The sequence below is a fragment of the Dromiciops gliroides genome, chromosome 2 (genome assembly GCF_019393635.1).
Source record: "Dromiciops gliroides isolate mDroGli1 chromosome 2, mDroGli1.pri, whole genome shotgun sequence".
In the NCBI taxonomy this organism is placed as follows: domain Eukaryota; kingdom Metazoa; phylum Chordata; class Mammalia; order Microbiotheria; family Microbiotheriidae; genus Dromiciops; species Dromiciops gliroides.
In genome coordinates, this window is record NC_057862.1 from 243,009,600 (window position 1) to 243,027,895 (window position 18,296).

At 38.6% G+C, this 18,296-nt stretch overlaps 1 protein-coding gene across 2 annotated transcripts in view; it reads right to left on the minus strand.

The window, feature by feature from the left end:
- LOC122740857 (cytochrome c oxidase assembly protein COX16 homolog, mitochondrial) overlaps positions 1 to 8,559 on the minus strand; it is a 106,414-nt gene extending 97,855 nt beyond the window's left edge. The window contains exon 1 of one of the 2 annotated variants that reach the window (XR_006354777.1): positions 8,282 to 8,557. Coding sequence is in view for 1 of the 2 variants with exons in the window: in XM_043983653.1 (XP_043839588.1) it covers positions 8,278 to 8,350 (73 nt within the window). In the remaining variant the exon portion in view is untranslated. Of the gene's footprint in view, positions 1 to 8,277 lie in introns of both variants that reach the window. The other variant, XM_043983653.1, reaches the window with a different exon arrangement.
- Between the last annotated feature and the right edge of the window lie 9,737 nt (positions 8,560 to 18,296).

The following is an 18,296-nucleotide window of genomic DNA, read 5'->3' on the forward strand; positions in this document are numbered from 1 at the left end:
ATTAGGTATACATAACCTTTTACTGTTGCCAAATTTTTTGCAACCCCCCATTCAGTTAGGTAACCTCATATGGGGTCGCAACCCACAGTTCAAAAAGCTTTGATTTATATATACACAAATAAATAATATGTTGAAAATTATGTTCAGGAAGTTGTGTCACTTTACATATCTATTGATAACAATGCTACCTCATAATAACATTTCAACATAATTGACAGGATTTTGATTTTCATGAAATAGTATAGAAAATAATATAACATACCCGCCCAGCATGGATGGAGTTCAATTTGTGTCAGGATGAAATGCTGGTCAAGAGGCACAGATCTGACAATATCACTCTCCTATATGTATGCATATACGTAGTATGTAATTATCTTTTGTTTTATTATTTCCTAGATTTCTCCCAGGGTCTCTACACTGCCTGGTCACAGAAAGCAACTCATTATAACAATTTTTTTTTTTTTTAAGAAAAAAGAGGAGGAAGCTACTCAAAATTTTTCAGTGGCTTCCTTTTGCCACTAGGATAAAATATAAAATTCTCAGCCTGGCATTTAAAGCCTTCTGTAATTTGGCTCTAACCTACTTTTCCAGTCTTATTTCATGTTATTCCCCTTCCTGTACTCTCTGTTCTAATCAAACCTGTCTGCCAGATGTTCCCCATACATTACATTCCACATCTTCTAAGCTCATGCCTTTACACAAGTAGTGCGAGGTGTGACTAGAATACAATCCTTTCTCATTTCCACCACTTAGAATACCAAGTTCCCTTCAATGCACAGTTCAGATGCCACCTGAAAGATGACTTTCCACATCTCCCAGCTGTTGTCCTTCATTCTTTAAATTTTTTGCAATACTTTACATTTATTTTTTCTTGCCTACTGATATACATGCATGCACACTTCAAACACACAACCCCAGAAGAATTCAAGCTCCCTGAAGGCAGGATCAGTTTCATTTTTTTTTCTATAGATCCCCAGCAACTAGTACAGTGTCTTGCATATAACAGGTACTTAATCAATGTTTCTTGACTTGAAAATGAGTATGGCATCAGGAACATATAACTGAGAAAAAATGAAAACAAATTCAAGAGAAGCACAGTCTTATAACAATAGTGTCAGAAAATCCCAGCATGAAAAGAGTTTTATGAGAAATGCTAAAGACAGTTTTCACAGCTGGGAAAAGATGACAGGTGGACAGCTAAAGTGATCCACTGGTATCCTCAAAATGTCAGGAAAAAGCAAAGAAGGCCTCCAGCACTAGACAGAGTTGGATGCACCTCCTGTGACAAACTTAGAGAAGGAAATGGACAAGAGTTGCAAAGGTTGGGCTGACATAAATAGGCTGTGATCTGCATCACTAGAGGGAACTCTCTAATTGAAGAGAACGTAGATCCATTTGGATTCCACACGGGAGTGGGGGGGCGGGGGGGGGGGGGGGGAGAACATGTGGGAGGGATTGTCAAAAGATAGGCAAACTAAAACACGGATGGTGAAGCTGTGAATTGGTTCAACCATTTCGGAAAGCAATTTTGCACCACGAAAAGAAAGTAAAATAGCCATACCCTTTGACCTAGTGATTCCACTGCTAGGCATATGCCCCAAGGAGGTCGATGACAAAAAGAAAAGCTCCATATCAACCAAGTAGAGCAACACTTTTCAAGGCAGGAAAGGACTGAGAACAAAGTAGATGTCCGTTAATTAGAGAATACAAATGTGACACAAGTGCCCAATCTGTCACACGTTTTCTCAGCTTCATTAAATACATATATATCTATACATGTATGTGCATACACCTATCTACATATACACATGCGTGTGCATATATGTAGATATACACATGTGTGTGGGTTCATGTGCATGTTGTGATCTATGAAAGTAACAGGATATTAGTGTGCTGTAAGAAACAATAAGGTAGAGTTTGAAATTGGTTTTAACTGGCTTTTTAAATCTAATAATGTTTTTTCGAGTTTGCTGATTCTTAAATTACCTCCCTTATTCTATTTCCTAGGTAGGCTGTTCTTGATAGTAGATAGCTCATATGTTTTTCTAATATTTCAACCTTTTCACTTTGTTCTAGAACTTCTTGTCTTATTAAATCAGTGAATCGTTTGCTCTATTCTATTTTTCGAGGAGTTCACTATTTGAATCATGTTTTTCACCTTCATTTCTATTCTCCTTTAGCTTTTTCCTCAAATGCTCTAATTCCATTTTTTAAATCTCTTGTTCCATTTCTTCCATCTCCTTATAGTCTTTGGGGCCAAACCTTATTTCTGAAGCTCTACTTAGACTTATTTTGGAGCTGTACTCTTCTTCTGGATTTTCCCCTTAGGCTTCTCTTAACCCATGGTATTTCTTCTTTGTGTTAGGATTCTAGTTTTCCTTTTTCCTCCTATCTCCAGCCTCCATTCCCAAGTTAGGACTTTGTGTCTGAAATAGGGTCTTTTCCTCCCAAACTCTCAGACAGGGTACATGTTCCCTCTGCAATCTATATATCACCACCCTGACAAAATTCTCAACAGGGTGGCTGGGACCTAGCATCCAACCCAGTCTTCTTCCTTGGCCTTGGCCTGGGAGAGGAAGCTATATTTTGAGCTTGAACCTGTCCTCTTTTTGCCTCCATTCCTGTTTTCTGCTTAGTAATCTGCTAGCACAACCCAGGTATAGCTTCAGTCCTGTCTCCATCACAATCAGCCAGGAATTTACTTTGTTCCCTACCGTAGCTCCAAAAAGTCAAGAGTAGGTTCCCAACAGCTTTACCCACCTCCCATCCCCTCCTCTCAGATCAGGCACACCCCTGGGTTTCCAGTCATCTTTATTATGTTTACATTAGATGAAAGAATATACTGGTATCTCTTTTTTGTTTTATTGGACCATTGTTTCAAATGGTTCCCTTTCAAATCTTTGCTAGGGTATTTCTAACAGGACCTGGACTCATTTGGAACCTTTTATATCACTATCTTTGCTGAAAGCCTAACTTGGGTCTCATACTTTACAGTACATGAAGATTTTGAGCACAGAGTAGTCACAGATTGGAACCTGTAATTTCAATTACAGAACTGAGTCCTTTCAAATTATAGGTCTCCAAAATGACAGGAGTGATTAGACAAAATACAAGTGTTCTGTCACTTAATTGGTGAAATCTAGTCACTGTAACATCTCATCATAAGAGCTCTGTACCATGTTGTTTCCTCTATGAATAGCAGAATGTTTGAAACTTGTTCTAATGGCTTTATTTACAGAATATCTTTCCTTTTAAGGAAATAATGCTCCAGACTTGTGATGTCTTTAGTCTTCACAATTTCCCCACAGGGCAAGCATTAGGGAAAGGAAGGAATGGTGCAATGAAATTACTCATTTTATCTTTTTTTTATTTATTTTTTTTTTTAGTGAGGCAATTGGGGTTAAGTGACTTGCCCAGGGTCACACAGCTAGTAAGTGTTAAGTGTCTGAGGCCAGATTTGAACTCAGGTACTCCTGATTCCAGGGCCGGTGCTCTATCCACTGCGCCACCTAGCTGCCCCAATTTTATCTTTTTATAAAAAAAAAAATGTCCTTCTTATTATCATGAACTTAACAAACATCAACAAACACGAACAATTCTCTATACAAAGAACAGAAAAAAAGAAACAGTATATGAAGCTGTGAATCTCCACTAAATAGATACAGCTTGGATTTTTGTTTTGTTTTGTTTTGCTTTATATGTAGCACAGGGTCTGGTGACAACCTTTACTCTTCTGTCTCTGAGCTGGTTCTTTAACCCACTCTCCATTCATGCCAAAAGGCTAAGGGTTTCCAGAGGATCTGCTATACTGCGAAAACTTACTCTCTCATGCTTCTATGGCCAACCCAGGTCAGGGGTGGGGAGGAGGAACACGTTCCTATTACTTCCAACTGTAGCTCCAGAACCCCCACTGGTATACTTCCCATTTTACCAATCAGCCAAGATGAACCCATTGATGCTTAATCAGAAGCATTAACTGAACAGAGGGCAAAGCTGAAGCAGTGTGAACCTCTTCCAGCAAAAAAAGGTACCCTAAGCCTGAGATCTACAGAGCTTTCCCAAGCTGACTCCTTTGACAGGGCTCAGAAGATTCTATCTACTTCTCTGGGTGGCAGTGCAATGCTAGCTCTAAGGCCTGTACCCAAAGCCAAATGGAAGTATTCTGAGACCTAAGCTTATCGAAGCAGCAGTTAGCAAATCTTCTTCTTCCCCCAGTTAGCTCTAGCCTTTGTTTCTCCAGTCAGCTCTTCCATGAAGCAAATGGCCGGGCAGGCATTGAGGTCTTCCTGTTAACCAACTCTGAGATCACCTCTTGGTCCTAGCTCTGAGGTCCCTTCAGACCCACTCAGACCACTGTTCTTGACTAAATCTCCTTCTCCAAATCAGTCTTCTGTGTGAAATGACACTTCGATCTCAATATGAGAAACCACAATTCACATTTCTGCCAGTCAAGTCCCTAAGTATCTCAGTTATCAAAAGGTTCTAGGTATTAGGATTTATCAGCTATCTACCTCACAGTCCTCATATAAATCATATACAGAGGGCAGCTAGGTGGCACAGTGGATAAAACACCGGCCCTGCATTCAGGAGGACCTGAGTTTGAATCTGGCCTCAGACACTTGACACTTACTAGCTGTGTAACCCTGGGCAAGTCACTTAACCTCAATTGCCCCCCCCCCCCACACACACACACACACGAACAAGAAAAGAAAAGAAATGGGGCATTCCAGTGGTTTTTTTTGGGGGGGGGGGAGGTTAATTTATTTATTTTGATATGTTTTGTTTTCGTTTGATGTCTTTTCTGTTTCTTTCTGTCTCTTTATCTGTGTTCTTTCTTAATGTTTCCCTCACAACTATGCTTTCTTCCTCTATTAATAAAGCTTTCCAAATCAGAAAGGAGCACCAACTTTCATTTTATTTTAAATTTAACATAGTTTCAGCATCACCTTTCTGTAAGCTCTATTATGCTTGAAAATTAAAGTAAACTGAGGCACAAAGTTCCAAACACATTCAATTTACTGATAAGTCTAGCAATTACCAATTAAAAGGGTCTCTTGACTCCTTAGTCAGTCAAAAGTCAACAAGGTATTTTATAACGTTAGGGATGATACAGAATAGAATCAATTTTAAAAGATAATTAGAATAAATTTTATTTTCTCAGCTCTCTTCTGGAATTAACTTCTTTTAGGACACACAGAAAGTCTTTAGTTTAAACTCATATTCCAATTTAATTAATTCCAAAATTATATCAAATTCCAATTTTTTTTAAATTTTTTTTGGGGGGAGGGCAATGAGGGTTAAGTGACTTGCCCAAGATCACACAGCTAGTAAGTATCAAGTGTCTGAGGCCCATATTTGAACTCAGGTCCTCCTGAATCCAGGGCCGGTGCTTTATCCACTGCAACCCATAGCTGCCCCATCATATTCCAAATTAATCTTTTCCATATTTGCTTAAAGTTACATGTTCCCAGAACAGAGAGTAGTAACTACAGGCCCAGACAATGTTGAAATTGATTCATTTTTAGAGAATTCAGTATTTCATGGTCTAGGTGTTTTTTCTTTCTCTAACTGTAAGAAGAAGCTTTCATTTACCAGTTATTTTCATTGAGTAAAAGAAAGAAAACAACCTAGATCAATGAACCAGAATTTACCTTCCTATTCCCAAACAACCTCAAATTCACAAACAATCATTAGTTTTCTATCTTAAAGACCCTCCTGACTACATCATTAACCAAGAGTTTGTCATCCAGACACAGGACACATATTTTCAAAATTCTGAAGAAACTGGAAAAGGGAGAAAAGTCAATTGTATCATGTGTAATACTGGCAGAAAATGTTCATTTGACTTCCTAATACATCATTTGTCCAAAAAATTTTGAAGTCTAACGTACTTTTCCTTACTGTTTTTCATTCCCAGCACCTTCAAGGTGCAGGTTAGAGTTGGGACACATGCACAATCACATGTGGCATGACCAAAATTACCTGACTTTCAAGGGAGCCAGAGAGATGTCTTACAGAAACCTGAACACCACTACAATTCCATCCCCTTCTGAGGTCACTATAAAATTGTAACAGTGCCAGCTGTGTGTATTTCCTTCAGCAGAATTCTTTTACCCATGGTGCCTTTACTTAAAAACAGCTGATGATATCTAGGGCTGAATCACTCATTTTTTTTGTTTGTTTGTTTCAGTGGATATGCAGATAAGCAGAACAGAGCTAATGTAATTAATTAGACATGCAGAGAAGGCTAAGGGTTGCAAAGCAAAATGAAAAATCAAATGTGACATAAGTGCCCAATCTGTCACACATTTTCTCAGCTTCATTAAACAATTTTGTGTAAAAAATGACATGAAATGCTCCCTGACAACCACCTTTTTTTCCTTGTTTGAAAATCTAGAGGGGGGGGGGGGAAGCATTTCTCTACTGAGATACAGGTAACAGAAACGACTGGTTTGATACATGGCAGGAGTAGGTGGAGTAATTAGAATATGTTCCAGACACAAGAACAGAGACACTCACTAATTATATCTTTTCAGCAAGCATTTCAGTGTTTGGTATGTGCAAAGAACAGTGCCGGGTACTGAGAGGGACAACAAAGATAAATAAGAAATGGTACCTGTCCTCAAGGAGCACCGATTTATTCCTTAACAGCCTGGGGAAAGAACAGTTCTCTTTAACCTATCAGTTTACCCAATGGGAGTAGTCTGAAACAAAAAATGCTGTATTTTTCCTTGGTGCTTAGGCTTAATAAGAAATTAAAAGTAATTTATCTTACTTTATTAGATTAGATTTACTATTTTACTGCAAAAACCAAGGTGCTTTTCTTTCATAATTATTAATGGCAGCTAGGTGGCTCACTGGATAGTGTCCGGCCAGAAGTCAAGAAGACTCAGCTTCCTGAGTTCAAGTCTGGCCTCAGAAACTGACTAGCTTTGTGACCTCGGACAAGTCACTGAACCCTGTTTGCCTCAGTTTCCTCATGTGTAAAATGGGCTGGAGAAGGACATCAAGCTATCCCAGTATCTTTGCCAAGAAAACCCCAAATGGGATCACAAAGAGTCAGATACAACTGAAATATGAGTGGACACCAAAATGTCAGATAGTTATTCAACAAATTTATTATAAAGCTACTATATGTAAGAAACAGTGAGGGCCAAAGTTATGAATAAAACAAGGGTTCTTAGCCTAGGGTCCATGGGTTTATTAATTTAATAATCTGATAACTGTATTTCAATCTAAGTCAATGTATTTTATTTTATGTATTTAAAAGCATTACTTTGAGAAGAATCCACAAGTTTCACCAGACTGCCAAAGGAGTTCACAACACACCAAAAAGGTTAAGAATCCCTGGAATGAGATATGAAGATTGCTCCCAGAATTTTCAATATTTCAATAAGGATGCAGAGCATTGGCATCATGGATCAAAAATATAGATTAGAAAATAATTTGCTTTTGTTTCCCCAGCTCTTAGCATAGTGACTGACACATAATGAGTACTTAATAAAAGCTTGCGGATTGTCTCACTAAAGAGTTGAGACCCCTAGAATTGCTCAATTTCTGATTCCACCAGCTTCCATGGCTTCAATTACGATCTCTATACAGGTAAGAAACAAGCATTTTAAAAAGCACCTATGTGCACTTTGTGCTATGTCACTTAGCATTTTATAAATTCGATTCAATAAACATTATTAAGCACCTAGTATATGCAGGGCACTGATTTTACAAATATTTCTTTTGATCCCCACAACCTCCCTTAGAGGTATGTACTATTATTACCATTCCCAATTTATAGCTGAGGAAATTGAGGCAAGAACAGTGTCATGAGGAGAATGCTACCCCATTTTGCCCCATGACAAGAGGTTACGTAGTTTGTCCAGGGTCAGGTGGCTACGTGTCTAAAACTGGATTTGAACTCGCGTCTTCCTGACTCCACTGCACCACTAGCTTCCTCTAAGGGAGAGAAGGTAGCAACAGACAAGGTAGCCATGAAAGGAAGCTTCAGGAGTCTCCGCCCCGCAGCTCCCTTCGCTGGCTCCCTCCCCTTCTAGCAGGGTGACCCCGGTATCCTCCCAATCTCGGAAATCCTCAACAAACGGCACCACCTCCTCTTTCAGGAATTCCTGCTTCATCCCCTCCCCCATCTCCGCCCCACCCCAGCCAACCAGCTCCCGCATCCCCGGAAGCCCCGCCCCATCCATCTCCCTCTCCGGAAGTCCCGCCTTTCTCAACCCGGGCTCCTGTGTTCTCCGGTTCTAGTTACCCTAGTCACGTTTGCACTCACTATCATGGGCACACCGTAGCGCAGCGTCTTGCTCTTCTTCAGAGCGCGCCTCACTGCAGGCGCGAACATGATTTCTTTTCCTCTTCCGGCAAGCGGCTCCCCGCCCGATCAAGCCGTTCAAATTCTGGACATAAAACAAAGGAGTCCTTGCACGCTCGCATTACCTCGGAACTTCCGGGTGGGGGACTAGATACTCCCGAAAGCCTTTCCGACCGGAAAAGTCGGCGAGCAACTTTTACGTTCCGAGGGACCTCTATAGTCTGGTTACTGTGACCCCGGGGAGGGGCTGCGTCTGTCCGAAATCAGCGTCCGAAGAAGCACTGAGGCTCAGTACTTTGGTTCCTACCTAACTTTGTATAAAGGCTGCGTAGTGTCACGGGGAATAGGGGCTGAACCTAGGATTTACTTTTAAATTATTGATCCTATTTCTTCAAGAAACATTTATTAAGGTGCAGCTAGGTGGCGCAGTGGATAGAGCACCGGCCCTGGAGTCAGGAGGACCTGAGTTCAAATTCGGCCTCAGACACTTAACACTTACTAGCTGTGTGACTCTGGGCACGTCACTTAACCCCAATTGCCTCACTAAAAAAAAAAAAAGAAAAAAGAAAAAAAGAAACATTTATTAAGCACCCAGTAATATGTTGTGGGCAACACAAATAACATATCCCAGTGCTCGTGAAGCTTATGGTCTAGCATAACTCTGCTGTAGAGCCTTTTTTAATTAGAGGGATAGGAACTAGACCTGTGATTTCACCGGGAATTCCCTGGTGAGGAACATCACTCCACTGATGCAGGGCAGCACTTTCTTTGTAATTTATGGTGTTCTGAGGATTGCTAAGTGCATAGAGAGATAAAATTGATTTGTCCAGAGACATCACAGCCAATATGTGTCAGAGGCTGAAACTGAACCAAGGATGGCTTTCTATCCACTTTGCCATGCAGCATCTCTGTATGATTATGTGAATAATAAATAGGAGTAGCTGAAATTTATATAGCATTTCCTGCAGAAAAGTTAGGTTATTTGCCCTTGACCACACAGATAATAAGTATGAGGTGGATTTCAACTTAGATAGATCTTCCTACTTCTAAGCACATTGCTTCTGTAAGGTGGGAAAAAAACCTATTGACTACCTATATGTGTGTATATAAGTACATATATAAGGTTACTTAATTTCCCATTTATTACTTTTATACAGAAGAAATTTCTGAGTAGAACTATTGTAATACAGACGCTATCACACGATGGTGATGGTGATAATGACAATACTGATAATGAATCATGCCTTATCATAGACTCACCATGTAACTACAGACAAGTTTTCTTTGTATAGTGGATAATTTCATCTGTCAAAAGATGGTGGAAGCAATATGGGAAAATTCTAGGCTGCTTCTGCTTCTTGCCAACCGGGAAAAATTGGCTGGTGAAGTGGAAATGATCGTTCCCTCTTTTAGTGTGTAATCAGGAAGGAAAATTCCAGATATAGTCTGACATACATACTAGATTTGGGAAGAATAGATTTAAACCGTTCAAAGGTGTTGGGGGTGGGGGGGGAAATCTTCTAAAATTCTACAAGAGAAGTCAGACCAGGAAGGATGAGTAACCTCTCAAGAATACAATATTTCCTGTTCTCCAGGAATCTGGTGCCTACATAATGAATGAATCAAGCAAGCGAGCACTTTTTAGGTGGAAAGTGTTCTGCTTAAGAACTAGGATACAAATTGAAAAATAAAATAGTCTCTGGTCTCAAAGAGCTCATATTCTTTTTTTTTTCTATCCTTTTTTTTTTAAGAGCTCATATTCTAATTTTGACCTCTAGCTGTCCAAGGCACCCCACTGCCATGTCCAACTGAGGATCAATTTCTGAGTAAAGCCTCATGCACTGGACCTTTAATCTGGTCTGTCTCCAATTATCTGTGTGTGTGTGTGTGTGTGTGTGTGTGTGTGTGTGTGTGTGTGTGTGTGTGTGTGTGTGTGTGTGAGGCAACTGGGGCTAAGTGACTTGCCCAGCGTCACACAGCTGGAAATGTTAAGTGTCTCAGGCCGGAATCAAACTCAGGTCCTCCTGAATCCAGGGCTGGTGCTCTAGCGGCTGTGCCACCTAGCTGCCCTGTCCCCAATTATCTTAAAGCCCAGCTCTCTATTAATACCATTTAATAAGTCCAATCTGTGATAAAGGAACAAATTCCTATGCTCATCATACTTCTTGAAGCAGTGCTGAGTTTTGGACTGATCCTACACATGCAAAAAGCTTATCAAGCCAGAAGCAGGATAATATAGTCAATCTCCTGCTTTTAAGCAAGGATCTTATGTCTCTCAAGTAACCACTAGAGGGAGCGTTCTTTATGCTAAATGAACCCAAGTGTCCCAATTGAAGAAAATATCTAGATTTTGACAAGGGCGGTGAAACTTAGAATACAGAGATGAACAGCTAGTCCTGAAAATGCTTATTCCTTACCCCCAAAGGAAAACATTTTTGAGATCCCAACAAAATTCTTCATTCCCCATAAATATATCTTCATTGTTTTGTCTGGATCTGTTGTTTTGTTTTATTTTGTTTTAATAAAACAAATTCCTCCAAATTGCCCGTGTAGAGGTTGATTCTTTCTCTACCTGGCTTTTGTCTTCACTTCCCTATTCTATCTCCTGACAACTTTGCATACTCTTCTGATCTCTCCACCCACTCCCCAAACCCATGGAGAAGCAGGATGTTGTAGTAAATGGTGTATAGAACCTAGAGTCAGGAAGATCTGGCTTCAAATCTTATCTCTGATACTTTCTTGCTAAGTGATCACAGACAAGTCACTTAACCCTTCTAAGTCTCAGTTTCCTCATCTATAAAATGAGGGAGAAAGACTTGATAACCTCTAAAGTCTCTTCAGACTCATCTATGGTCCTATAATCTATACCTCTTCCAATTTTCTCGTTTCTAATGAAGATAGCATTATTTTTCACTTGCCCAGGTACACAACCATATCTCATACTTGACTCTTCCCTCACCACAATGTCCAATTCTATATCTAATCAGTTGCCAAGTCTTGTCAATTCTATTTCTATGACAACTCTTGAATTTATCCCTTTCCTTCTATTCATATAGCTTCTACTGTAGTTCAGACCTTCACTGTCTCTCACTCAGACTATTATAATTGATCTAGCTGCTTAAAAAAAATCTCTCTTTTTTTAAACCATCCTCAACACAGATATCAGATTAATGTTCCTAAAACACAGATTTAGCCAACCCCCTACTAAAAAATCTTCAGTGGTTCCCTATTGTCTTAAGGCAAAAATAAATCTTCAACTTGGCATTTAAGCCACCACAATCTGGCTCCCACATAACTTTCCAGTTTTACTACATATTAGGACCTCTTTATTCCATTCAAATTGGCCTTCTAGCTATTCCCCACACAGAACATTCCACCCCCCACACACATTCGTGCCTTTGCATAATCTGTCCCCTAAGCCAAAACTGCTCTCCCTCCTTACACCCACCTCTTGGAATCCTTAGTTTTCTCCAAGACACAGCCCATGTGTCACCTCCTTCACAAGGCTTTTCCTGAAGGCTTCAGTTGCTACTGCTCTCTCCCTCTTCAAATTTATTTTATTTTGTGCATATTTATATTTTTGTTGTTGTTCAGTAATTTCAGTCATGTCCAACTCTTTGTGACCCCATTTGGAGTTTTCTTGGCAAAGATACTAGAGTGGTTTGCCTTTTCTTTCTCCAGTTCATTTTACAGATTAGGAAACTGAGGCAAACAGTTACTTACTAGCTAGTAAGTGTCTGAGGTTAGATTTGAATTCAGGACTTTCTGACTCCAGGACAAGCACTTTAAGCACTGAGCCACCTACCTGCCCATGTTTATAGTTACTTAGTGTATATGTTATATTCTCCCAGCAAAATGTAAACTCTTTGAGGGTAGAGACTTGTGAAGTGGACTATAAGTCAACAGTGTGGTATGGCAGCCAAAAACTTACCACAGAATCAGGCTACATTAAAAAAAGAGGTAGTTTCCAGAATATTTAAAGCACTTTAAAAAACTGCTCTAAACTACCTTTCCAGCCTCATTAATATATATATATTAACTTCTTATATATATATATAAACTTCTTTTAACACACTCTTTGATCCAGCCAAAGTGAATTTCTTGGGGTTTTCCTTACATGACTCTTCATCTTTTGTTTCTAGGACTTCACCTAGGCAGCTAGGTGGTGCAGTAGATAGAGCACTGGACTTGGAATCAGGAAGGCAGTTCAAATCCAGTCTCAGACACTCACTTAGCTGTGTGACACTGTGTGAACCTGTCTGCCTCAGTTTCCTCAACTGTAAAATAGGATAATAAGAGCAGCTACCTCTCAGGATTGTTGTGAGGATCAAATAATATTTCTAAAGCACTTAGCATAGTGCCTGGCACATAGTAACTGCTATGCAAATACTCGTTTCCTTCCTTTACACCAGCAGTCTGCCATGTCTGAAATGTTCATCTCTGCCTCTTAGGATCCCTAGATTGCTTCAGAACTCGACTCATATGCCACCTTCTATCTGAAACCTTTTCTAATCTATCCCTTTTCCCATGACTGCTAGTGCCTCCTCACCCCACTATGTTGTTGTTCAAGCATTTCAATCCCATCTGACTCTTCATGACCCTGTTTGGGGTTTTCTTAGAGTATACTAAAGTGGTTTCTCATTACCTTCTCCATCTCATTTGACAGATTGAGAAATTGAGGTAAACAGAGTTAAGTGATTTGCCCAGGGTCACACAGCTAGTAAGTGTCTGAGGCCAGACATGAACTCAGAAAGGTGAGACTTCCTGACTTAAGGCCCAGCACTCTATCTACTCCACTACCTAGCTGCTCTACCCTACCATAGCTACTTTGCATTAGCTTGTGTATATTTTCATATACTTATATATGTAGATTCATCAACTCCTTGAGGGGTGGGACAGTTACATTCCTTAGCACCTAGCACAGTGCTTGCCCTATGATGAATACTTTATAAATGCTTATTGGTTGACTAATAGTCCCACTATATGATCAACCCTAGTCAAACCACATCTCAAATTTTTAATCTATTTTTAGATGTCAGGTTTTTCAGAACTTTAATAAAACAAAGTACATCTAGAGAAATATAATGTTGGTAGTAAAGGAACTGGCTGTCATGGTATATAAGGTTCAGATGAAGAAACAAAGGCTGCATGACCTGGAAAAGATAAAACATGGTGGGATGGACATGATAGCTATGTTCCAATAGCTGAAAGGTTATCATGTAAAGGGGAATAGCCCCAGAGAGGCAAATTCATCAAAGTAGGAGAGACATTCTAACAAAATTATCTAATATCAGACCATAGCAGATTCCTCTTCAATAGGAGTTGTTGAAACAGAGGCTGGAAGGTGGAGCCAAGATGGCAGAGAAAAGGCAGGCACTTGCCTAAGCTCTCCCAAATTCCCCTCCAAACAACTTTAAATAATGCTTCAAAACAAATTCTAAAGCAGCAGAACCCACAAAAGATGGGGTGAAGTTTTCCAGCCTAAGACTACTTACAAGGTCAGCAGGAATGGTCTATTGCACCAGGGTGAGTATGGAGTGCAGGATGCACCTGTATAGGCCACACCACAGGAGCAGGACTTAGGGATGACTGAATCAGTACTGGCAGCAGCTGCTTTTGGAGCTCTCAGTCCACAGACCATAAGGAGGTCTGACAACTGATAAGAAGACTATAGGGGTCCCTCTGTCAATACTGGATATAGGACTCTGTTGCATTACCCACACTCAGATCTTAGTCACAGCCCAGGGTAGCAGTCTTAGGGTGAGAAGGATCATTAACACACCAGCGCTTGTGGCCACGGGGGAGCAGAGACAGTGGTTACAGTTCCAGGGCAAAAAAGATTGTTTGAGGTTGCTCACAGATCAAAACACAGGCCAAGAAAGTAGTAAGCACACCTCTCCTTAGATCATACCACCTTGGAAGAACTAAAAGCTCACAGACCCCCCCCAGAACTAGCTCTGAAAACAGCTGACCAAAAAACCTGAAGCTTGGGACAGTGCCTCCTCCTCCCCAGAAGCAGAGCCCAACTTTAATATAAAGTTAAAAGTCAAGAAACAAGCTGGAAGGTGAGCAAACAAAAAAAGATCCTTACCATAGAAAGTTACCATGGTGACAGGGAAGATCAAAACACAAACTCAGAAGACAACAAAATCAAAATTGCTGCATCCAAAACCTCAAAGAAACATGTGAATTTGTCTCAGACCCAAAAAAGAATTCCTGAAAGAGTTCAAAAAGAATTTTTAAAATCAAATAAGAAAGGTAGAGGAAAATTGGGAAAAGAAATAACAGTGATGCAAGAAAAGCATGGAAAAAAGGAGTCAATACCTTGGGAAAGGTGACACAAAAATGAAGAAAATAACACCTTAAAAAATAATAGACCAAATGGCAAAAGATGCACAAAAATTCCTTGAAGAGAAGAATGCCTTAAAAAGCAGAATTGGCCAAATGGAAAAAGATGTACAAAATATGGTAATGTTTTACATAATTGCACATGTATAACCTATGTCTGATTGCTTACCTCTTCTAGGAGGGGAGAGGGGAAGGAGAGAAGGGTGGGAGGAATTGGAATTTAAAACTTTAAAGAAAAATGTTTTTTATTTTTTAAAAAGAAAATGACAGACAAAAATCCACTGAAGAAAAGAACTCCTTAAAAATAGAATTGGCCAAATGGAAAAGGAAGTACAAAAGCTCGAAGAAGAAAATAATTCCTTAAAACTTAGAATTGACTGACTTGAAGCTTATGACTCCCAGAAGCAATAAACCAAAATCAAAAGAATTTTTTAAAATTGAAAAAATGTGAAATATCTCATTGGAAAAACAACTGATATGGAAAACAAATAGAAGAGAGAAAATTTAAGAATTATTAGATTACCTGATAGGCATGATCCCAAAAAGAGCCTAGACATCATCTTTCAAGAAATCAAGGAAAACTGCCATGATGTTCTAGAACCAGAGGGTAAAATTGGCATTGAAAGAATCCACCAATCACCTCCTGAAAGAGATGCCAAAATGAAAAATCCTAGAAATATTATAGCCAAATTCCAGAGTGTCCATGTCGAGGATAAAATATTGCAAGCAGCCAGAAAGAAACAATTAAAATATCATGGAGCCACAGTTAGGATAACACAAGATTTAACAACCTCTACGTTAAAGGATAGGAAGGCTTGTAATATGATATTCTAGAGAGCAAAAGAGCAAGTACTAAACCAAAAATTACCTGCCAATAACACTGAGTTTAATTCTTCACAAGGAAAATAGACATTCAAAGGAGTAGAGAACTTTCAAGCAATACTGATGAAAAGACCAGGCCTGAATAGAAAATTTAACTTTCAAATATAAAATTCAACAGGAGCATAAAAAGGCAAACAGGATAAAGTGTTTGCATTCCTACATGAAAAAATGATGCTTGTAACTCTTAAAAAATGTTTCATTATTAGGGAAGTTAGAAAGAATATACATAAAAAGGGGAGATGGGTGTGAGTTGCATAATTATGGGATAATATATAAGAAAATAAAATTAAGGGGTGAGAAAGATGAATGCACTGGGAGAAGAGGAAAGGAAGAAGTGTAATGGGGTAAATTATCTCACATAAAAGAGGCACAAAAGAGCTTTTAGAGTGAAAGAGAATACTGGGGGCAGGAGGAAGTGTTTGAATCTTCTTTTTCTCAAAAAGAGGATAACATACACACTCAGTTGGGCATAGAAAAATATCCTATCCTACAGGAAAGGAGGGGAAGTGGATATGGTGGGAGAAGCTAAGAGAAGAAAGGGCATATTTGGGGAGGTAATGGAAGCAAAACACTTGAGGATGGACAGGGAGAAAGGAGAGAAAGACTAGGATAAACAGAGGAAAATAGGATAAAAGGAAATATAGTTAATAAACATAATAGTGAAAAAATTATACGTCCAATTTCTCTGATAAAAGCCTCATTTCTCAAATACATAGAAAACTGAATCAAATTTATTTTTTTTTAAAGTAATAGCCATTCCTCAATTGATAAATTGGGTCAAAGGATGCAAACAGGCAGTTTTCAGAAAAATAAATCAAAGCTATCTATGGTCATAAAAAATGCTCTAAATCACTATTGATTAGAGAAATGCAAAGCAAAAGAATTCTGAGGTACTGCCCATGCCTATCAGATGAAATAATATGATAGGAAAGGGAAATGACAAATGTTGGAGGGACATGGGAAAATCAAATACATTGTTGGTGGAATTGTGAACTAGTTTACTCATTTTAGAGAGCAATTTGGAACTATGCCCAAAAAGCAATAAATCTGTTTGTACCCTTTGACCCAGCAATACTACTCCTAGGTCTGTATCCCAAAGAGATCAAAAACAAAAAGGAAAAGGGACTATATGTGGAAAAATATTTATAACAGCTCTTTTTGTGGTGGCAAAGAATTAGAAATTGAGGGGAAGCCCATCAATTGAGAAATGGCTAAACAAGCTATAATATGTGAATGTAATGGAATACTATTGTGCCATAAAAAATTATAAGCAGGCAGATTTCAGAAAAACCTGGAAAGACTTAATGAACTGATACTGAGTGAAGTGAGCAGAACCAGGTGAACATTGTACACAATAACATCAAGATTGTGAAATGATCAACTATTAAAGACTCAGCTCTTCTCGGCAATACAATGATCCAAGACAACTCCAAAAGAAAGACTCACGATGGAAAATGCTATCCACATCCAAAGAAAGAACTATGGAATCTGAATGTAGATCAAAGCATACTACTTTCACCTCTTTTTTTGGTTTTTTTTTCTTTTTCATGGTTTTTTCCTTTTGTTCTGATTCTTCTTTTACAACATGACTAATGTGGAACTATGTTTAACATGATTGTACATGCATAACTTGTATCAGATTGCTTGCTGTCATGGGGAGGGAAGAAGAGAAAAAAACTTGGAACTAAAAATCTTACAAAAATGAATGTTGAGAACTATCTTTATGTGTAATTAGAAAAAATAAAACACTTTTAAGTGTGAAAAGTGTTTTCAAACTAAATTATAACCACCCAACAATAATTTAAAAAGAAAGAAATGGCAAGCAGGATGCTCTCAGAAAAACCTTGAAAGACTTACACAAACTGATGTGAAATGAAGTGAGGAGAATATTGTATACAATATTAGTAATATTGTATGATGATCAGTTGTGAATCACTTAGCTATTCTTAGCAATCCAAGATAATTTCAAGTGGGTTATAATGAAAAATGCTATCCACCTCCAGAAAAAGAACTAATGGAATCTGAATGCAGATCAAAGTATCCTTTTTTATTTTATTTTTCTTGTTTTTTTAGGTTGTGTTTTCTTTCACAACATGACTAAGATGGAAATATGTTTTGCATAACTGCACATGTATAGCCTATATCAAATTGTTTGCCTTCTCAAGGAAGGGGAGGAAAGAGAGGGAGAGAATTTAAAACTCAAAAATTTAAAGAATTAATTTTAAACTAATGCAGAAATATGTTTAATGTGATTGTACATATATAACCTATATCAGATTGCTTTCTGTCTTGGGGAGGGGGGAGGGGAGAGGGAAGAGGGAAGGGAGGGAGGAAGAAAAATTTGGAACTAAAAATCTTATGAAAACAAACATTGAAAACTATCTTTACATGTAATTGGAAAATAAAAATAATAATAAAATGATTGAAAAGAGAATGAATTTTAAGAATTGTTTTTACATGTAGTTGGGGAAAAATAAAATATTAAATAAAAATATATTTAAGAAAAAAAAGAAACAGAGGATGGATTACCACTTGTTAGGGATGTTATAGAAAGATATTTAGATTCTTTGTTGTTCCTTCATTTCATTCCTGCCTGACACTTTGTGATCTATTTGGGGTTTTCTTGGCAAGGATACTGGAATAGTTTGCCATTTCCTTCTCCCAGCTCACTTTTTAAATGAGAAAACTGAGGCAAATAGGGTGAAGTGATTTGCCCAGAGTCACATAGGTAATAAGTATCTGAGGC